This window comes from Artemia franciscana, chromosome 14, assembly GCF_032884065.1.
Source record: "Artemia franciscana chromosome 14, ASM3288406v1, whole genome shotgun sequence".
Lineage (NCBI taxonomy): Eukaryota > Metazoa > Arthropoda > Branchiopoda > Anostraca > Artemiidae > Artemia > Artemia franciscana.
In genome coordinates this window covers 17,012,747-17,036,583 of record NC_088876.1, presented here as the reverse complement: position 1 = coordinate 17,036,583, position 23,837 = coordinate 17,012,747, and the positions used below count along the sequence as shown (strand labels likewise).

The 23,837-nt window shown below is 36.3% G+C and overlaps 1 protein-coding gene across 1 annotated transcript in view; it reads left to right on the top strand.

Annotated features, from left to right (window-relative positions):
* The window catches only part of LOC136035403 (uncharacterized), a gene marked incomplete at its 5' end in the record, with an annotated part of 100,094 nt that overhangs the window by 49,684 nt on the left and 26,573 nt on the right, over positions 1 to 23,837 (top strand). The window contains 3 exon segments of the mRNA XM_065717184.1: positions 5,675 to 5,788; positions 15,660 to 15,792; positions 23,626 to 23,753. Of these exon segments, the coding sequence (XP_065573256.1) occupies positions 5,675 to 5,788; positions 15,660 to 15,792; positions 23,626 to 23,753 (375 nt within the window).

The window sequence follows — 23,837 nt, the reverse complement described above, 5'->3', positions numbered from 1 at the left end:
TTTTACACATCTTTTTAGATCAGCTTTTGGCTCTGAATTCATTTCTGATACTCATTTCGTTACCTGACCAAAAGAAAAATATTTATCAGCAAAAAAAAAAAAAAATGGGGAAAAAAACTGTGTCTTTGACCAGGAAAAAATTGGTACAGAAATGGTTTCTTCACCATCCGGACCGGAAAAAAATGCTTAACAACATATCAAAAATCTAAATCTCTAGCTCGATGCAAAATTGTTTTTTTTTAATGTTTTTTTATTTATTTTCTCAAAAACCGGGAAAAAAATTAAAAACGTAAACTATAATGTTTTACACATCTTTTTAGATCAGCTTTTGGCTCTGAATTCATTTCTGATACTCATTTCGTTACCTGACCAAAAGAAAAATATTTATCAGCAAAAAAAAAAAAAAATGGGGAAAAAAACTGTGTCTTTGGGGAAAAAAACTCTTACCAGCGTTGTAGTCTATTTGGCTATGTAAATGAAAGGCTTAGAAAAAAAAAAGACTAAACAACAATAAACAGGAATGACGAAACACCTCAGCGCCAAACACCATGAGACAAGGTAGGTTCTAACTTAATGTGTTCAGAGAAAAGCTTTTATCTTATTTTTCAAATATATAAAAATTGCACATCATCAAAATATAGGAACTAGATTTTTCATCATCACAGTTAACTGTTATTCTTCTTCACTAAGTTCTTCTTCTTGAAACTTGGAATTGTTGCACGAGCTTCCCTTACAGGTACGGCAGGCTGTAGTACACTCAAGTCCGTTTTTCTTACAGGTACACTTTTCACTATCACAGCCGTCAATACGACACGAGCATTTGATAATTTTCAGCAGCTGAGACGGAGCGGCAGGGAGATCTGTTTTTATTGGCGCAAAAACTTCGTTATCCTGCAGTTTTCATCCCAGGCGTAAAGGGTCTACTGGGTTCCCGAGCCAGATTTGAACTTGGCAGTAGACACGTAGCGAGTGGTACTTCGCTGCTGCCTGAGTCGGTGGCAGTTCTTGTGGATGCACGAAAGTGGTGGCAGTGCTCACTTTTCTGTGAAAGAGTAGCTTTCTGGCAGTGTCCAGGTTCGAAACATCAGGGCAACCGTACAGTATCAACAATGCTCGCTCTCCTGCTGCCACAATATCGTCAAGCGATGCGAGCTTGTCGCCAAATATAGCAGCGCTGTCCCTGAAACTCTTGTTGGAAAGTAGCAGCTGAACGGCTTTGCCCTTTCCTATTCCGTAAAGGTGAGAGGTTGTGTCACAACCCAGCACGGCAGGACAGAACGGTATCAGATTGCTGACATCTGTTCCTAGCTTCTGCTTCATCTCACTAATATCCCAAGCTGAACTAGTACCGCCAAACTTAGCTTCAGGTGAGAAATATAAACGCCCGGAACGCGAATCTGATCGACTGATCAGAAGAACCAAGATGTCAGTATCATCAGCAACCACGATTGTGTCTGTAAGACTAGCAGCTTCTACGGCTTTTTCTACAATCAGACCGTCGGCTTCTCCTTCCGAGTGGAAAATTCGGAAACCAACGGCTTCCAAATGGTTGCCGAGCAGCTTCAGGAAACGTCCTTTGTTTGTCTTACATGAAAGAAACTCTTCTTTCTTCATGCAGAGGGTCATCTCTTCGGTGAAAAAGACTTGGCGGCCAACCATCCTTGCTCGACGTAAATGGGTAGCATCTTTGATTGCTGGACCACCTTCATATCCGTCAAACACAAAGATCGCACTAGGGTACCTTGCTTGTACGTAATGGACGTATGAAGCAAAGATAACCTTGAAGGTTGACCCTACCTTCCATGGAACTCGATGTAGAAGAGAACCATCATCCAAGACGATGTTACATGCAAAAGCAGGTCTTGAGGGTGACTGAGTCTCAATCCCGCAAGCCAGAAAGATCGCTTTTGCAAGCTCTGGCTTATTTGCTTTTCTCATAAGGCCATCGCTTTCGAAAAGAGAAGGAGGAATCGTACAAAGTTCGTACTTGAAGTATTCTTCTCGGAGGTCAGTTCGTTGGGCTACTATTATAAACCGCTGTAAAAGGAGCGCCGGATCTATGTGCGCTACCACAGAGGACCCCTCCTTTTTGGCATTCATTAGGGTCACTTGGTCTTTTTTCTTGAAGACTTGCTCCTTCAAGGTTTTTCCCGTCATCTTACTTAGAATCAACTTTCCAGCCACATCGGCCTCGTTAACATTAACATCTTGGGAAGAAGTTATGCCGTTGGCAATGTTTCTAAGCTGATTGTCACCTCTGAACAGAGAAGATTCTCCGAAGTATCCGACGAGCTTCTGGGTATCGTCGAAGTCACGCTCCTTTCTACTGGAACTCATGTCGCGGTGCTGCTCACTTGTCGAGTAACCAATTTTTGTCAAATTTTGCATCAAGAGGTTGATCTCCAGGCATGCTGGTCTTGACAGAACCCAAATGGCTGTCTGCTGTTCTGTAATCCCACCTCCAGTTGTAAGACCGCCCGATGTTTTCAGACTTCTCATATACTCCTGCTCGATGACAAGATCTGATGAGAGCCCAGCCCAGCGTCGCTCTGATCTTCTAATGGTGTGACCTCCCTGTTCAAATGCTTCGAAGATTGGTGGGTGACTAGTTTGAAGCTTAGCCATCTCTTGCTGGTATATCCAGACCGACTTGACATAGAGGTTATGTCCAGATGCTGCTAGAAACGGAAGCATCTATACTGCAGATTGTAGGTGCAAATCCCACAGGCCTAGTCTCTCGGCACGTATGAACTTAAGCAGTATCCCAACCATGTCAAGATACTGAAACCAGAGCTTCGCAGTTCTCTGAGTCAGCAGGTCTTGGCGTCTCTGCTTGAGAAAGTTTTCAAGTTGCTTGAGCTGGAGATCATGACTGAGATCTTCGGGTGGGAGGTATCCATCCAGTACGTTAGCGAAGACAGTAGACATGTCTAGAGACGTCAACGTCGCTTGCTCTTCTTCGAGGAGATGAGCATATATGGCCGAGCTCACGAGAATGTGAGCTCGAACAGCTCTAGAAATCGCTTTTCCAGAAAGAATGTGCGGCACTGCACCAGTCGCGTATACCAATTCCAGAACCTCTTTCAGACCAGAACCTTCCATGAGGTGTCCTGTGCATCCGACGAAACTCATCATCAAATGAAAACCGCCTAACTTGAGAACAATACTACTCAGCTCATTCGTCGTGTCGGACTTGAGGATCTTCATAGACTTCCACCAGAGTGGCTGGTCAAATGTGAGAACGGGTGTGAATCCGTAGGTTCTGCCTTGCGAAGCTACAAAGCGCAAGGTTGAGTAAAGGCAGGATTCGTTGCTAGACGGGAGGTCAATCATGGGCAAAAACAAGACGCTTGCCTTGCTGCGAAGGTTTCCCGTTTCATGATGTATTTGTTTAGAGAAAACTGACTGCATGAATCCATTCCAGCTCGGCCTTGGGACATTCAGGAACCCGGTAGCTAACCAGAGCTGATCGAGTGAGGCCTACGGGTCGTTGACATTTTTGCCAGGGATCTTCTCATATTGCACCTTTGAAAGCACTGTCTTACTTAAGCGGTAAGGGTAGATGGGAATTTTTCCTTTTTGGGCTACTTCATCTAATGAAACTTCAACTCTCGGAATGGGCGATCGGCTGTTAATGAGAGGAGGCGTGACTGTTGCTAGCAGAGCCATCCCATGGAAAGTGTTTCTTCCGTCCATCGTGCAAACATCGCGATCTGCATTATCAGCTACATGCTGCACAGCATGTGCGGAGGTAACTCCTGCAAGGCTAGATTCATCATGGACTGATGCACAGCGTTAAAATTTCTGGACTTCAGCATAGGAGGAGCAGAAGAAATCTGGACTTGAAATGGTGATCCAGTTGCACTGCTAAGCCTAGTTGCAGTGGACAAATGAGGGCACGCGGGCCAGCTGCTTGAACGATGGAATTGCCAATGGCAAGCACTTTGAAGGAAATATCGGTTCCAACGAATATTTCATCTAAGAACACCATTAGGCTATCAGGTAGAGAGCCTTCCAGCTGTTCTCCAGAAGAAATCTGCTTTGCGGTCATATATGATTCCTTCTGTGCTGGCAGTCCTTTGATATCACTTTTGATAATCTTTGCTGCTGCTCTAATAAGCTTGATTTTCTCACTCTCTTCGTTATCGGTTTTGTCCAAGTAATAAAAATTCTGGAGTATCGCTGATGCTTTTTCTTTGAATATCACCACGTCAGCCTTACCGTCAATAGTTGCAAATACTAGCTGGTCACTGAAATATTCCAGAAGCTTGCTCTTCAAGTACTTGTTACAGTACGGTTCAAGGTCTGTCCCATTCAAAAGCTCTCCCATTTTAACAACAAGTTCACTGACTGTATACTGTTCTTCGTCATTTTCTTCGAAAAAAGTAGCCAGCTTCAAAAACGCCTGATATCTTTCATCGTGACCTGGCCTCCCCCTTTTTGGACGTTTTTTATCTGGCTCAGTATCTTCGAGTATTCCAAAAGTTCTTGCGTCGCAAATCTGGCTGGAAGGCTCTTATTTAATCGAAACATAGAAGAACAGGCTGCGTGATAAATGGCGTCAACTGCGTGCAGGTCTGACACTGCACATATTCGGCGGAAAACGTTATTTGACCAATCATCATCACGGCTTTTGCACACTGCCTTTATACTCTCTTCAAAGTCTTTAGTCCGAACCTTGTACCACTCGTGTCCTTTTCTGTGGGTAGTGTGGAGATTTATCCTTGTAGTGCAGAAAAAGCAACACTCTTGGAAGTTGAAACTTGGAGTCCGTGATCGGAGTACCACTTTTTCTGCTTCCGTCTTTTCTTGCAAGGTTCGTCGTCTCTCATTCTCAATTTTCGACAGGTATATTTTGTTTGTGAAAGTCTTTCTGCAAACAACATGGACTTGGTTCCCTGCCTCGACAGAGATGCTGGTACCTCTCGTTTTGCTAGCTTCATTGATCGCCGTAGCTCCTTTTTCTGCCAGTACCGACGATTCTGAGGTGTCTATTGAACGTCACAAAGGAGACATAAAACTGCGGTCTCAGCCATCTAAAAATGAGAACTGGGAATAAGTGAGCTGTCGGTGAATGTTACAACGAAAACCCTCATTCTGAACCGAAAAATTCGTGCTCCTCTTCGAAAAATACCCCGTGATCGTGTGTCGCTTGATTTTTTTTTTTTTTTTTTTTACTTCATACAAAAACAAAAACAAAACATAAAAAAGAATTAAATGATTAAACGCGATGTTTCTGTCTAATAAAAGAGCACAAAAACAATCGTTTCTTAAAAGGGAAACCATCAATAAAGTACTTTTCTTTTCACGGTTCCTCATTCTCGGATTCTGGAAATATCTAAAAAATAGGCGCAAAAAACGTGAGAAAAAGGGAATTTCGCAACGGGATGGAGATTTAGATTTTTGATATGTTGTGGAGCTCTCTTTTCTGAACACAGTGGTGCAAAAATAATTTCTGTACCAATTTTTTCCTGGTTCGACCATTTTTTTCCGTATCTTTCCCCTACTAAACATTTTGTTTTTCATTAGATACATCCATAAGTCAATGGTGTGATTATTGTACTATGTCTTGAATTTGTCACTATGTGTACTATGTACTATGTACATAGTGACATATGTACTATGTCACTATGTCTGAGTTGAATTTGTCAGTCAACATGCATATTTTCTTTAGGAAGCAAGACATATTGTCGTGGCTATGATTCAGCACATTACCTTCAATGAATTTTTACCAGTTTTACTGGGCAAAGAGATAATGAAAAAATTTGATCTTCTCTTACAGAAAGAAGTAAGTATCCAACCTATTTCTGACTAAGTACCTTATTTATCTTCATAATGTTAGTTAATAGTTACATTTCCAAAAGCATATTTGTATTTACCTCCGATGTCATTCCAAATAATTTGTCCCAACGCTTTCTTTGAAGAACATTCGTTTGTAGCATAAGATGTTATTCTTATACAATTATATAAAGGGTTTTACGGCTCTTACGTTGCCCCTCTAGGGCCTAATCTTGACAATAGTAAGTAAGCTGGAGTGTTTTCCACCATAAGTTGATGTGCAATGATGAATTTTTACCGTTTTTTCCTCTAGGTATAAATTTTCATCCAAATAGATTTGACATAAAATATATCCTAACTGTTGATCAAGCATTCGTGGTAAAGAACTGTAAGTAAGGAGTGATTTGCCCCAAAAGTAACCGAGAATCTAAAAAATGGAATTTGGATAACAATAGATACAACAAAATAATTGAATTTTATGCTGATTCCAAATAAATATAATTTATTTGGAAAATCTTAGAAGTATAATTTGGAATTTTTTTAAAGAAGCATAATCTTTTTGTTACGATGCATTGAAAGTTTGCATCATTTTTGAAAAAGGAGGAAAATTCTCATAGAAAGTAAAGTAATCTTAATGAGAATCAAACCATCTGACTCAACTAAGATTGCAGAGATTTGAGAGGGTTTCCCCTAAATCCTATTGCAGAGTTTTCAGCTCCTATCTAAAAAATGTGGAATTTTGTGCTTTTTGCCAGAAGAAAAATGTGTTTTTATTTTATTTTGTTTTTCCCCCAGGGGTTTTCCTACTGAATCAATGGTACTAGAAGACCGGGAGAGGGCTCATTCGAACGGTAATCAAAAGTACTAATGCCCTTCTTAAGTCACAAAAAAGATTGGAGGGTAGCCATTTGATTCAGAATAGTTGAAAGGCTCAGAAATTACACATGTGGGGCGACATGACTCCCATAGTCCCTGGGGAAAGTTCTCTAAGCTATGTAATTTCCCGATTGTTAACATAACTATGTTATTTGTTATTGGGAAATATTCTGATTTTTTTTTGGGGGGGGAGAAAGGAATTTTCTGCCGAGGAATTTTTCACAGGGAATTTTCCATGCAGAGGAAAGTTTCTGGGGAGGGGAACTTTCCTTAGAAAATTTTACATGGAGGAAGGGGGGAGGGATTTTGTGGCATGATTTAAAAAAAGGCAACATTAAAACTCAAAACGAACAGGGATTAAATTTAAAAGAAACATTTTTTTCAACTGAAAGTAATGAGCAACATTAAAACTTGAATGCACAGAAACTATTTCGTATATGAGGAGGCTCTCCCTTCCTCAATACCTCACTTTTTTCGCTAAACTTTTACATTTTGTCTCAATCCTATAAAAACGACTCCTGAAACACAAGAAGCATTTAATCAGATAAGAAACTTTTTTAAAGTACTAAGTAACTTTAGCGTGAAGAGCGAAGGATTAAGGAGGGGGTAGTCCTAGTCACGTTCGAGATAATTTCTTTTTGTTAGACGTTTTAATATTGCTCCTTATTTTCAGTTGAAAAAAACTTTTTTTATTCAATTCGCCTGAAAGATCGAATGAAGCCACAAATAATCGGAGGACAAAAAGTTGTCATTGCTTCATGACCGAGGACATTGATATGTAATAATCTTCTTGCCAAATCCTGTCAAAAGAAATGTGCGTTATATTGCCTTGTACATGAAGATGAAATTTTTATCAAAATGTACGTTTTATTCTAAATATTATGATTTAATACTTACAAAAAAAATGCATAAGTCAAAAATGTAGTTGGCATTCCTAAATTAGCTCAAAGTGACAATTCTTACTCATTTGACAATTCTTCTTATCGATCAGTTTTTGAATTTTCGGTTACTGTGGGTTGGGGTTCGATTTTTGATCCGTTGCTCATATAAGGGCAACCATGAACTTAGTAACCATAACCAAGTGGCCTTTTTGCTGGATTTTTTTCTAAGAAATTCATAAATAAAAACGCAGCTTCTCCATTTTTGTTTTTTTCAAATTTTCGATTTTTTTTTTATTTTAGACGTTTATTGTCATAAAAAGTAAGCAAGAAGACATATAGCTGACTCTTCTTGTTTCAGAAGCTATTTGATTAAGTTATTTAAAAAGTAAAATGACAGCATTTCAGGAAACCAGGTAACAAAATCAATAAAGTGTGACATTGTACCCTTGTCAAAAGATACATGGGTTACATCTTCTTATAAAAGGCACTAGAAATAGCAACGTTCTTTCAAATGAATCCTTCAGCACCGCTTCAGTCCCTTCAGCCCTCCACTAGCAGCGACAAAAAAGAATAAAAAGGATGCATCTCATATGAAAAAGTGATTTTCCTTGTTACCCATTTGGGGGACTGTAATTATCCTAAAAGGGAGTTTTACACCTCCCAGTGGTGTAGTTCTCTAGTCAATACAACACCATTTTAGTAGATTTTAAGGCTATTTTTCAAAATTTCCACAAACTCGTTTTCACAATAAAACTTTTACCACAAAGATTAATTGAAATAATGGTTACCATTCTTGAATCAGCTTCAAATGGCGACTATTCCACAATTGAAAGTCTTTTCAAAACGTGTTTTCAAATTTTAGGCTAGTAAGGGCTAGGGTTCGTTATTTATTGGGTTGTCCTTAAAGGGTCAACCACGATAATTTAGGCTTTAATAGTAGTTTTACTTGTAACTCCTTGTCGTTGAGCTACTGAAATAATACTAGTTAAACTAAGTGTGTGAACCAGTGTTTGATAATTATCAACACCAAAAGCTATGCTGAAAATCCAGCCAAATTTAGGCAAGTCGATTCTTCCTTAGAAACTAGAATTTATTTCCTTAGAATTTATGATCTTGAACGCACTGCAGTGGTTTTTTTTAATGAATATTTCGCTGTAAATGGAGACATATTTGAGTAAGTAATTTGAGTCTTATCTACATTGGTAACCTGCTTTCTTCAATAAACGTGGTAAAAACCACTGTAAGAACCTTTAAAAGGGGACCTGTTTTCAACTTCAACTTTCAACTTTTCTTTGTTCAACTTAAAAAACAATATTATGCCCCACACAAAAACAATATTATGCCCCAACAGAGAGCAGAGCTCGTAAGGCTGGGACAGTGCAAAAACATAGAAAAAACATCAACATCTCATCGTAATAACGATTCCAGAATTTAACATGGCAAAAGACAAACAAAATAGAAAAAACTCATAAAAGAGAAGTAACAAGGGTAAGTAAATAAATAAATATCGGGCAGGAGGGGCGTGGGAGGCCATCCCAGATACAGGGACACAAAATCAAAACACACAAATAAGAAGATCAAATAATTTAATTTTCATCAGTAATTTAGAAGATCAATCATTTAATCATCATCAATGGTGAATAATCAAAATTTTAGCAAACAGTTTTTTATATTTGCTTTTTTAAATTTAATTGAGATTTTTGGGATGGATCAAACAGAATGATCCTGTACCAAATACAGAAGGGTATTTGCTACCTAATCGGCAACCTTGACCTTTCAGAACTTACAAAAGGATTTCGGTACATCCTAGACCTCCGACAATCCGAACGAGGAAGTAAAATTAACAGATTTTGTCATAGAAATTTGTCACAGATTTGTCATAGAAATAATTTTTAGAATTTTGAAACTGAAAATGCCATATAGAAGTATTTAATACTCGTATATCATTTAAGTTTAACAAATTTAAGAAGAGGAATAATGTTTTAGTTTCAAAAACATTTTCAAGTTTTGAAGGTCGATGTAAAAAATTTCCAAGTATTCTTATTGCCCTATTTTGTAGTACCTGTAAGGGTTTTATATGCTTCCAAAATGTATTAAGATATACAACTGAGCAGTAATTCAAATAAGAAGTAATTAGAGAATGATAAATTATTTTTAAAATGGTAAAGGGAAAAATATTCTTCACATGATACATCGACCCAATATTTTGAGCAAGTTTTAATCTTAAATACTCAATATGATTATGAAATGACAAAAGGTTATCAAGAGAAACTCCTAAATAACGATGTGATTGGACCCTACAAATTTTTTGATCACCAACCTGAAGCTCCTGAGAAGAAATCTCTCGAGTGGCACGTTTTGAACGACCAAAAACCATAAAATTAGTTTTTGTAAAATTTGGTAATCGATTTAAAGTCGAAGTAAATCGATTACTGAGGTAACACTTGTAGTCAGATATTCGATCAATGTCGATGGATCCCTAGCTTTAACTGTTACAGCTGTATCATCTGCAAATAGAATTGCATGGCGAATATTCTCATGCAAACCTCATGGAAGATCATTAATATAAATCAAAAATAAAAGTGGACCTAATACTGAGCCTTGGGGGACACTAATATCAATAAGACTTTTTAAATTAGTCATTTTTCCACCGACATCTACTGTGATTTTGCGTCCGCACAGGTATGATTTAATAATTTGTAATCCTTTCCCTCTTATGCTTGAATTTATCATTTTGTCAAGAAGAATTTCATGATTTAAAGTGTCAAATGCTTTTTTTATATCATAGAAAACAGTAGCCACATGGAAATCATCATCTAAACAATCATTTATTTCTAATAAAAGAGCTGCAACTGCGTGTTCTGTCGAACGGTTTGCCCTAAAACCAAATTGATATTTGGTAAAGAAATTTATTTTATCTAAATATCTAGAAATCCTTTCTTTAAAATTTTTTTCAAACACTTTAGATAATGGCGATAAAATTGCAATTGGACGATAATTACTCACATCAGATTTATCGCCTTGTTTATACAACGGAATTACTCGGGCAATTTTCCATCTACTGGGAAATATACCTGAATTGATACTCAAATTGAAAATGTGGATAAGTGGTTCAAAATTAACTCCGGCAATACTCTTTAACAAATTTGTTTATGTTTCATCATATCCCACTGAATTACCGGTTTTTATATTTTCGATAATCTTATGGAATTCTGCAAAACTAACAGGGGCCAGAAATATGCTCGTACATTCATTGGGGGGTAAATATTCTTTATGCGACCTGTAAGGGGACAAATCTATTCCTGCTGAAATAATTGCTCGACCAACACCAGCAAAATAATCATAAACATATAAGCAACATCTTGCAGTTCTCTAACTTCTATACCATTTATATTAATTAATACCTCAGGATGTGATAACTTTTTATTTTTTCCAATTTTATCCTTAATTAAATTCCAAGTTTTTCGAGGAGAATCAGAATTTTTAAATGAATTCTCATGATGCACTCTTTCATTTTCTCTAAGAATCCTTACTAACAGATTCTTATAGTTTTTAAAACGCATTATATTTATTTCAGTGGGATACTTCATTTTAATTTTATATAAGCGATTTTTTCATTAATGGATCTCAAAAGCGATGCATTTACCCATGGTTTTCTTGGTGTGTGCCTCTTTCCTTTCAGATTTCTATACGGGCAAAATTTATCAAGCTTTTCAGTCAATATATTATAAAAGTTATCTAAGGATTCATCTGGATCCATTTCATCAATTACTGAACTCCACCCTACGTCACCGAGTGCTTCTTTTAATTTTAACAAATTTTTTCCCCAAAGTCTCTTCGCTTTGTTGACTTCTTTTCATTATACGGGAAATATAGTGAAAAATCAGCCATAAGTATGCAGTGATCAGATGAATCATCAGGAATGACAGATGTACTAACAGCACTTTCAGGTGAAAAAATATTATCAATTAGTGAATATGACGTATCAGTTATTCTGGATGGTACAAGACATAGCCTACAGGATGTAATCCATGAGATACCGGACATTCTAAAAACCTCAAAGGGTTACTATCCAGTCTATTCTGATTAGCAGAAACAAGGCTCATTAAGTCAATATTAAAATCTCTCATAACTAGATAAGAAGTATTAAGACTAATTTATCTAAGAATTTTTCAAAACAATTCCTAAATTCTATCTGACTAGCTGACGGACTACGGTAAATAACTGCGATTAGAATCTTCTCATTATTTGGAAAAAAAACATTCAACAACACAAGATTCAAATAACATTTCAATATTCATTGGCAAAAAATCTAGTCTTGACGGGCTGGTATGCAACTTCTAATTAAAACACCAAGACCACCTTTCTTTTGCATACTTCTCCCAACATGAAACAATTGATAACCATCAACTTGAATACTTTTAATTGAAAATTCATTTAAAAAGTTTCGCATAAACCGAATATGTCCGTATCAGGTGTCGATAGAAAAGTGTCAATTGTATCCCTTGCAGTCCTCCAGCCCCAGCTGGAGACTTCTTGTCTTTTTTATTTAGTGTCACCTTTGAAAATTTCCGATTTCGGTCATATTGCGAGATTGTAAAATTTACGATTTCGGTCATATTGCGAAATTGTAAAATTTACTTCAGGCAATTCTAATCCATGGCGAACAACTTCTGTGAATAAAGCTTTAGCCTTATCAATATCCTCGCAAACTGCATTCCGTATGATGATATTATTTTCTAACTTGTGGCTTCCAATTTCACAATCCGACACATTGAATCTTCATTTTTTCTTTTTAACTTTGTTAATTCATCAGTACAAGTTTTTAATTGCAAATTGAGGCAGGATGTATCATTTTCAATTTTTCCAATTTTCAATTCACTATTAACCATCTTATCTTTAAGAAGCGAATGTTCTTTATCCAGATTATCAACCCTTGTAGTAAGATTACCTAAATTGATATTTCCGGTTTCGAGCTGAAGCTACCATCTGAGGTGTCTAATGAAATATTCATACCTTCTCGTTTCGGATTTTTCCTTTTACGTCCCATTGTACATTAATATTGTACTAATATCCAAATATTAACACGTATTACTAAATATCCAACAGTTCTTGAAATAATATTTTCGGCATTGAATGAGTATCCAAAAGTTCTTGAAATAATATCAAACAGTTCGTGGTAACGAACTGTAGTAAGCAGCGACCCGGCTCAATAGAAACCAAAACTCTAAAAAATGGAATTTTGGTACCAATAGCTACATCAAAAGAATCGCATTTTTATGCTGATTTTAAATATATAAGTTTCATCAAGTTTAGTCTTACGCATCAAAAGTTACGAGCCTGAGAAAATTTGTGTTATTTTAGAAAATAGGGGAAAACATCCCCTAAAAGTCATAGAATCTTAACGAAAATTACACCATCAGATTCAACGCATGAGAGACCCTATAGTAGAAGTTTCAAGCTCCTTTCTACAAGAATGTGGAATTTTGTATTTTTTTGCCAAAAGGCAGATCACGGATGCGTGTTTATTTGTTTGTTTGTTTTTTGTTTTGTTTTTCCCAGGGGTGATCGTATCGACCCAGTTGTCCTAGAATGTTGTGAGAGGGCTCATTCTAATGGAAATGAAAAGTTCTAGTGCCCTTTTTAAGTTACCAAAAAAATTAGAGGGCACCTAAGCCCCCTCCCACGCTAATTATTTCCCAAAGTCAACGGATCAAAATTCTGAGATAGCCATTTTATTCAGCGTAGTCGAAAAATCTTATAACTATGTCTTTGGAGACGACTTACTCGTCGGGCTTACATATAGTAATGATTATTGGGAAGTGTACAGGCGTTTTCAGGAGGATTTTTTGGTTGGGGGAGGGGTTGAGAAGAGGGAGATATACTTGGGTAACTTTCTATCCAGGAATTTGTCATGGGGGAAGAAAATTTCCATGAAGGGAGCGCAGGATTTACTAGCATTATTTAAAAAAAAACAATGAAAAAATAAATATGAAAAAGTTTTTTTCAGCTGGAAGTAAGGAGCAGCATTAAAACTTAAAACGAACAGAAATTATTAACCATAGTTGGGGCTCACCTCCTCCTAATTCCTCGCTCTTTACGCTAAAGTATTTTTAGTAATGTCAACTATTTATTCTATGGCTTTTGTGATTCAGGGGTCATTCTTAATGAATTGGGACAAATTTAAGATTTAGTGTAAAGAGAGAGGTACTGACGAGGGGGCGAATCCTCTCATATGCGTAATAAAAACATGAGAATAAAAAATTATTTTTGTAAGCTAATTTATAAGTTGCGTATATCTTTTACTAATAAAAAGATTCGTAAAAAATTAAAAGTTCTTGTTGCCTTTTTAATTAACCAAAAAATTGGAGGGCAACCAGGCTTCCTCCCCCGCTCTTTTTTCTCAAAATCATTCGATCAAAATTATGAGAAAGCCATTTAGCCAAAAAAAAAAAAAAAAAATGCAAATTTCGTTTTAATTATTACTCTGCGGAGAGCCAAAATTAAAACATGCATTGATTCAAAAACGTTCAGAAATTAAATAAAAAAACAAGTTTTTTCAGCTGAAAGTAAGGAGCGACATTAAAACTTAAAACGAACAGAAATTACTTCGTATATGAAAGGGGCTGCTTCCTCACCAACGCCCCGCTCTTTACGCTAAAGTTTGACTCTTTCTTTCAACTCTTCTTTTTAAAACAGTAAAAAACTTTAGCGTAAAGAGCGGGGCGTTGGTGAGGAAGCAGCCCCTTTCATACACGAAGTAATTTATGTTCGTTTTAAGTTTTAATGTCGCTCCTTACTTTCAGTTGAAAAAACTTTTTTTTTTATTTAATTTTCACATAAATCCGCATAGAGGTCTTGAATGCGTCTTACTCTGACGAGAGCATTGAATGAACTGAGAAATTTTAAGTTTCAAAAGAATACTCTCATTCATCAATGAGAGTTATCATTTATAATTACAGCTACGAAGTTTTAAACACACTCAGAACTGTCATAAGGCTTCGTGGTCTACATTTTAAATAAATTGTTCCTTTTGATAAAGGATGAACTCAAGATTTTGGCGTTCAAGACTATATGTCTACATCACCGAGCTATCACAACACACAGAGACTAAGTAACTAACGGGGAGCTCAGACAGTTCTTGAAGTGTGAGCCAAAATACTTCAACAAGTGTGAAGGCAGCTCTCGCAATAATTTCCGACCAGGCAAATCAAGGAAGTGATAGCGATACAAGTTTACAGAAAATACATTATCAGCCTTTTTTAGAAAAGGGAAGGACATTCAGCAGTACAAAATATTAATTCATAGGATGGTAAATAAGATGGCTTAGGTTCAAAGAACATGTCCTTGACTAAAGTAGCAATAAACGGTGAAATATAATCATTGAAAAAACTTTAATACAGGGAATAAACAAATAGTTTAACGATTTGGCACATGCACCAGTTTCGTGTATCATGTGTAATAGCCCATGAGAATTCGTAATAGCCAAAAAATGATAATAGAGACTATAAGAAATAAAAATCCTTATGCTTGGCAAAAATGCCCCACATTCGTGACTGATAAAGGTAGCTGGTATTAGCTTTTATATAATCTAATTTTATATATTTATTGTTCCTTTTTTGGGACATATTAGTGTGAGTTAAAAAAGTCTATATGTGTAATAAATATGTGTCAATTATACAAGAGACAGGTGTTGCCTGTCAGTGAAATTTTGTCAGATCAGATTTTTTTAAGTCTTAAACGGCAGCTCTCTGAGCGTGACGTGGGCTCTTTCCAAGCCTTAAAAAGATTTATTGTTACTCTTGATTGGCACTCATCCTTTCCAAAAGTTCAATACAATATGTAAAGCTTTAATTCAGTTAGATAGGTGAAATTTTATGGAAGTTTAAGATATAAAATGAAAAAAATTAGACATAGGGTTCAAATATTTGGCTATTTGTTTAGACGCATATGGCCTGATTTGATTAAAATGGTAAATTACAATATAGGTTTATGTCAACTTTGTGTACTTGAAAAAGCTTTTTATCTTCCCAGGCATGAAATAATCTTATTCTTTAATCTGTTCTTGTTTTATTTGTATCAATTTGTTTCCCTGTACTAAGTTGTTTAAATGTTCAAAAATAGGGATACTGGAATGGTTATGATAAGAACGTAAATCCTGGGATAATTGGAGCATTTGCTACTGCAGCTTTCCGATTCGGACATTCACTTCTCCCAACAAATGTGGAAAGATGGAGTAGAAGTCATAAACATATAAGTAAGTATTCTCTCGTATTTTTGATCCCCATTGTTTCCTAACAAATCATTTATAGTGCTTCACAGGCCTTATAATGGACCTTGCTTTGTTCAGGTAACGCCTTTAGAAGTTTAAAGTTCTATTCCTTTTAAGAGTTATTTATTCTTTTACTTTAGTACCAGGTGTGTGTTTAATTGATATGATTATTTTCATTTCGGGTTTCGTATATTCTATAATAGTAATTTCTGGTCGTTTTGAGTTTTAATTACTATTGGAATTTATATCTGCTATTCTTAAGCCTCATTTACAGCCAAAATAGTAACAGTAGTAGTGGATGCCCTGAAAGTTTCAAGCTAATAGCTTCGATCACTTTTGGTCTCTTAAAAAAGGAACTAAGACTTTTGATGTCCAATCGTATGAGCCCCTCCAAAATTAATACAACTACAACTTCCAGAAAAAGCTTTTATGTTAACAATGGGCAACTAGCATAAAATTTAGCTCTTACTCCAAGGGCTGGGGGGGGTTATTAAACTAGGAATTGTAGTTCTTCGACCTTTGGACTATTTTAAACAAATCGGCTATATCGAAATTTTGATCGGAAGTATTTGGGGAAAAGGGGCGTGGGGGAGTTAAAAGAGTTAAAACTTTTGATCGCAAATCAAATGAGCATAGTTCGAAGTTTAAACGACCACTCCTTCCATAAAAACCTTATATTTACAGCTCTTGGCCTGGGGGTTGTAGGGATTTTGTTAACCCTAGAGGCATAGTTATTTCATCTTTTAGCTGTTTTGAACAAAATGAAGTATCTACAAATTTTGGTCGGATGTGTTATAAGAAAAACGGCTGTAGTAGGACAGGGGGGGGGGTATTTGCCCTTCGATCATTTTTTACTCTTAAAAAATCTATTAGGACTTCCAATGTGACCACCCCTTCCATACGAAATGCCTCTGGGGAAAATAAAATATAACAAAACATTTAAACCTTATGGGCTTTGCTATAGGCTACGCTATAGCGTTGCCTCTGACTTATTTCGATTGTAATAGCATACATAGGGTTGCCCTAAATGTGAGGAGAGCTGCAATCCCCCTCAACACAGCTCTTTAAATCAAAGTGAGCTTTTTAGTCTAGGGAAAGTACGAAATAAAAAGGGGTAACCTAAAAAAAAATTGCGATAAAAATAATCATAGTGAGTCCTACTTGAAGAAGATGTTTCATGGTCCTAGGTTGAGTGGCTTGTATGATGCTTTGGCCAATGACGTCTATGAAGCTGTTTTCAGTTAATATTTTTGCAGACAAGCAAGTTACCTAGAAAGCGTTTTAGAATTTGTCGCAGGTAGTTCTAAACTTCTCCTAAGTATATGAGAGAACCATACTGTAGGGGTTTTAAGCTCGTATCAGTAAAAAGGACTAATTTCGCCTTTTTTTTATTAGAGGGAAGATCATGGATTTATGTCTTTATACAAAGTGATGCGTCTGGTTTTTTTGTTTTTTTTACAAGGTTGATCATGCCTAACTGATAGATGTAGGAAATTGGGAGAATTTTCATTGAAACGAAAAGAAAAGATCATAGTCCCCTTTTTAAGTAGCCAAAAAGAGTAGTGTTTCGTGCCATTTCGTGGGACGAATCTACAATTTTGTGCCTAAGAGGAACTAGTGGCTATTGATCAGGAATTCTGAGATAGCCAATCGAATTGGACTAATTGAAAACGATGCATTGAGCTTCCGAGTGAGGCAGTATTGTCAGACGGTAGCGCATTCGTTCCTAAGAAGTCACATAGTTCACACAAAACCAGCGGTTAATATATAATTTTATTTTCAAGATAAAAATTTAGCTATTTTAATTCACTTGATGCTTGTTAAAGCTATACATATTGATGTATAATTCTATATGAGCTATTATAAAGGAGAACTAGTGGATCTTTGTGCAGGAGGGAGGAGTGTTTTGTAAGTGATGGAAACAGTGCTTTAATGTCCATTTTTTAGGTGTTTTTGAGGCAGATATATATAGAAGGAGGTTTTGGGGAGTGGGCTTAAAATTGATCTCTAACCCTCCCCCATAGTTTGAAGTAATGCTTGCAATATGTATGTACTATTGGTGCCATAGGGGGGGGGGGCTAGTGTCCACTTATTGCAAACAGTCTATATTTTGTAACATAAACATTACAGTCACATACCAACCACCACAAAGATGAAAAGGCATGAGCAACGCAAAGAACTTTATTGGGGAGAGAGGTAGGAGGCAAATATTGTCAGGATCTTTGCTTTAGATTTGAATGGGGATATTTCTCATTTTCCTGTGTATATACATTGTTCAATGTCTTCTTGTTTTATCGGGGGCATTACCGGCTTATCATTGTCCATTGTGAACATCTTTCTAAAACAGGTTTTTTCGAATAATTCCCCCTTGAAAACCATAAAATGAGGATCCTATAATTAATTGCAGATATTTTAAACCCTCTCTCTCTTAACAAACATTTAAATTGTTGAATTTTTTCAGGGATGATTGTAATCCCCTAACCATTGTCTTATGAATACTAAACTTGAATATAAAAATAACTACGGACGTAAGATGGAGTAGGAGGCCTCCTTCACCTTTAAGAGAGCAAATGATTAGTAGTAGCAAACAGTAACTCAAAGAAACGATGTTTTGAATAGAATATATACAGCAAAGAAAATCTTTTATTTGTGCTGATTCTAAATGTGCAAAATATATTATTCTTAAAGTTCGTCATCAAAAGCTATTTCAGCATGAAAAATGACACCGTTTCAGAAATCGGAATTATACTGAACATGTAACAAATATTGTGCAACATGGAAGTTGCACAAGAGCTAAGAGCTCATATGGCCCTTGTGACGAGGTCGGAAGAGCCAAGAGCTCACATGGCATAACCTCTAGCAAAATTCTAAGAATCAATAGATTAACTTAAAGGGAGAATCAGGGCCTTAATACCGGTCGGGATTTAAAAAAAGAGCTCTGAGACACGAGGTCCTTCTAAATATCAAAATTCATTAGGATCCAATCACCCACTCGTATGTTATAAATACCCAATGTGTCAATGTGTGCAGGTTCCTGACATGCTTACCAATTTTCATCGTCCTAGCACGTCCAGAAGCACTGAACTCGCCAAATCACTAGGCCTCCCTAACTTCCCAAGGAGAGCGGACCCAGTCTAGTTATGTAAATCACGTATCTAACACATTTGGTTGTTGTGCCCACCAAGTTTCATCCCGATCTCTCCACTCTAAGCGTTTTCCAAGATTTCCGATTTCCCCCCTCCAACTCTCCCCAGTGTCACCAGATCTATTCAGGATTTAAAATAAGAGCTCTGAGACATGAGTTCCTTCTAAATATCAAATTTCATTAAGATCCGGTCACCCGTTCTTAAGTTAAAAATACTCAATTTTTCTAATTTATTCTGAATTAACACCCCCTTCAACTCCCCCAAAGAGAGCGGATTCAGTTTCGGTTATGTCAATCACGTATCTAGGACTTGTGCTTATTTTTCCACCAAGTTCCATCCTGATCTCTCCACTCTAAGCGTTTTTCAAGATTTCTGGTTCCCCACCCCAACTCCCCCCAGTGACACTGGATTCGGTTGGGATTTAAAATAAGAGATTTGAGTTATGAGGTCCTCCTAATATGGAATTCCATTAAGATCTGATGATCTTAATCACCGAAGGTATTGAGGTATTTACTCCTTCGTAAGTTGAAAATACTTCATTTTTTCTAGTTTTTCAGAATTAACCCTACCCCAACTCCCCCAAGAGAGCGGATATGCTCCGGGTATGTCAATCACGTATTTAGGACTTAGTTTTCCCACCAAGTTTCATCCCGATCCCTCCACTCTAAGCCTTTTCCAAGACTTTAGGTTTCCCCCTCCAACTCCTCTTAATGTCAACGAATCCAGTCGGGATTTAAAATAAGAGCTCTAAGACACAATATGCTTCTAAATGTAAAATTTCATTAAGATTCGATCACCTGTTCGTAAGTTAAAAATACCTCAATTTTCTAATTTTTCCGAATTAACCGTCCCCCCCACTCTTCCCGGATGGTCGAATCGGGGAAACGACTACTTTTCATTTAATCTGGTCTGTTTCCTGATACGCCTGTCAAATTTCATCGTCCTACCTTGTCTCGAAGTGCCTAAACTAGCAAAACCAGGACCGACAGACAGACCGATAGAATTTGCGATCGTTAATGTCACTTGATAACAAGTGCCATAAAAATGTCTCATTCTTGTTATGTAGTGAGTGAATGTTAGGAAGATTGCGCGTTTAATGTTTAGTACACTAAATGAGCTCTTTTTCTTGAGGCACTGTGCTACAAAATTAAATTCGAATTTGAAGGTTTGGGTTTAAGGGACTGGTTGCCGTATTTGTGTTTATGGTGAATTTTGATGTGATCTTAAAGAGTAAGATAAATAATAGCTAATAAGTTTTTTAAATGAAAGTAAAGACCATTAAAACAAACAAAAAGTAATCTGTATATGAAAAAGATTGTCCCCTCGTCAATCCCCGCTCTTTACGCTAAATTTTGCTTTTGTCCTAATTCTGTAAGAATGACTGGTCAAACATAAGGCTTTGAATTGGAATAACAATTATTTTAAAGTATCACTTTAGCGTTACGATTAAACTTGTAAAGGTGTTAAACGTGTGTTGTTACGATAAAATTGTAAAGAGCGGGCGGTTGAGGAGAGAGCAGCCTCCACCATGTATGGTACACTTTCGGTTTGTTTTACCTTGTAATATTACTGTTGACTTGTTTTTACTAAAAATTTGGTTCTTTTATTCAATTACATCCCTAATGTGAAGGTCAAGTGGGATCAAATGAAGAATAAACGAATCGGTAATGGTTTTATGAAAACAGCCTGAAAATAGGCCTAACTGTTGTTTCGTCTTGGATTGGGTTAAAACTTTTGGTCTATGGAGACAAGACCCGGTATAATTTGATGAAGACAAATTTCTTGTAAAAAAGTGACTGAATCGGTTTCCTGCACCAATTAGTAGAACATGGCTCCTTTTTTTAAATGACCTAGACATGCATTTATTTAAGGGTACTAACTGCTACAACAAAAAAGAACATTACGAAAAATTATTTTAACAAATTGATGCAACAAGATATGTCTATATTCATGATTGTCTACACAAAACTAGCGAAAGCGGCTAAAGTTCCTCGAAGACAAATAATCTCGCCAATTTTCAGTCCTTCTTCTACTACAAATTCCCTTTCTATTCACGCAAATTAAAAACTAATCTTTACAAAAAGCTATGGTGTTTTGACTGAATATTCATATTTTACCAAAAATTGAAGTTGTAATGAACCGTTTTGGTTCTTAGCAAAAAATCTGAAAGAGTTTCCATATTCCTACAGCTAGCCCATTGCAAAGCTAGGTCAGATAAAAAAAACAAAGCGAAATAATTCTAATAAAGTTAAAAATAAACTCTTTCAAAGAAACGTGTTGATTTATACTAAAAGAGTAGGAATAAAGTCAAATCGACCGCAAAATAAACAGAAACTATGACGAAAATAGATCAAATCTAAAACGAATGGAAATTAAAGGGAATGACTATGTCCGAATTCAAAATAATAGATATTAGCATGGATGAATAAATGAACTTAGAAACGAGCAGAAACTAAAATGAATAATCACTTCAAAATTTAAAGTAGCAAATACCACAATGAATGAATAATTGAAGCCCAATATGAACAGAAAGTAATAAAAAAGTGGAACTCCAACATAAAATTAGCAAAATTAAAATCATAGATATAAATTAAACTTAATGCAAATAGAAATTGCTAAGAATTAATAAATGAAACTTAAAATTGACTGAATTTAAAATGAATAATCGTCTAAAATCTAAAAAAAAAATTGTTAGTCTTTTTTTTACACCAAATTTGGAGGTCTCCTCCCAACCTAGATTTTTGTGCATTAGGATCCCTTCCCCTTGGCCCAAAGACTGACAAATACAAGTCTCAAGACAATCGAAAGCAAGGTCTATTGGCCTTAAGTCCAACCTTAATTTTGTTGAGCCTGCTCCCCCTTCTTATTTTTTATATTGTGGTTTACTTGGGCCAGGAGATTACGGATTGAAGTGTTTGCCTGTTCGAGAGAAATTTTTTTGGCCCTTCTTCGTATCCCAGTTTTAGGGAGTCGTAAGGCCTAGCTAATTTTTTTAATGTATTAAAAGTCCCCTTGGCCCAGAGACTTACGGGTATAAGTTTCAAGCTGTTTGGAAAAACACCGGGCTTTTATCTTACTTCTTTTTTTGTCTAATCTGAACATTTTCTTTCAATCGTTCCTTTGCGTTAGGATACCCTTGGCCCGAGGACTTTAAGCTAAAATTTTATATCCAGCCTATTTTTTTGCATTAGGTTTCTCTTGGCCCACTTACTAACGAATGTAAGTTCCAAACTTTTCAGAAAAAAATTTCTTACCTCTGTTTTTGGGCCCATTTTCAGGCATAACAATATATTCTCATCAATTTTATCTTGTGCTGTGAGGTCCCTTTGGCCCAGGAGCTCAAGGAAATAACTGTCGAGTCAGTCTGAAAAATCCTTTGGTATTTTTTTCACTCTGTTTTTGAGAGCCCTTGCCACCATTCTTAAGTTTTGTTTGACACATTAGGGTTCCCATCTTTTGGGCACTTACGGGTGTGTTTTTCGGAAAGATCACAAAAATTTGGTGTGCCATATTTGGTTCTCTGACTAACCTCCTCCCCCATTTCCAGCAAAAATTTGAGGTCTTCAAGGCCCAGGGAACGATCCTCAAAAGTTTCAAGCCGATCGGAAAGCCCATTATTGCCGCTTATTTTTGACTCTGAGACCCGTCTGTGAACGATGCCAATTTGCGTAATTTAGAGTCCTTGCCCTTGGGGCTGAGGGGCTTATGCTAATTAAAAATGGACAGGCATTAAGTATAAAAAATCATTTTTCTTAGAGAGGTAAATTGTAGAATTAAAATCTGAAAAGAGCAGAGATAGAGTCAAATAATAAGCCAAAAGTTGAATAAAAGAAATTTGATTTAAATAAGTAAACAAAACTGTGAAATAAAAAGAAATTGAAGAATATTAAAACACGCTTAAAGAAAAAAATTCACGAATAGCAGCTCGGGGCCAGCTTTCTCAAACCCTAAAGTTTTCAGTGTTACCTTGCCTGAAGTATTTATCTTTAAAATGAAATATTTTTCTTCAACGATAAAACTTTTGAACCCTTTTTTTACCATAATATTTAATAAAATCAAGATAATGATTATTTTCCCTGGATGAAAACAAGTAATGTCTTAAAATCAATAAATTTGTTCTAATCAATTCAGTTTTAACTCTTTAAAAAGGACGCTTGTTTTTGTCATTATTCTCCCTTTTAATTCTGTTTTATTCCAAGGTAACCTAAATAGGGGAATCAGCAATTGTATTTTAAACCAAGGGCTTCCAATCTGGAGCCAACTCACCTCTGATAATAGAAGACGTAGCTGCAATGATTGGATGTAGAAAGAAATTCTAATAATTATCTAAAATGGCACACTTGTAGAGTAGTGCTTCAGTAAAAAGTTTTTAACCTGCTCTAATGGGGCCTAAAAGCTTGCCTTAAGATTCAGAGGGGTTTCACTATAAAAAAAGACTGATAAACTCTATGCAAGATTTAATGATACCTATAAAGTGCCAAGATACTCCGGATGGCTGATCTAGTTATGTTTTGAAAAAGTATTTTCATTGACAAAATAGGGTCTGATTTGACAACCACAAATTCTTTTTTCATTGAAAGAGCTTTTATGAGGTAACTTATAATCAGGCTACTAAGTTGTTCAAGATTTTGTTTAATCAGTCTATTAAGGTTCTCTGCGATTTTTTTTTCAGCTTCTACAAGACTTTCAGATTTAATAAGACAACCTTTCCAGCTATATGAACCAGGAGTTATGGATCAGTATTATATTGGGCTGTCAAACCAAGTCGCACAGGCTATGGATGACTTTGTTACTGGTGAAGTGAGTACTTTTACAATTTTCGGGTTGCACGAAGTACTTAAACTCGAATGACTTGGTCTCAATCAAGACATCACAGAAAGCAAT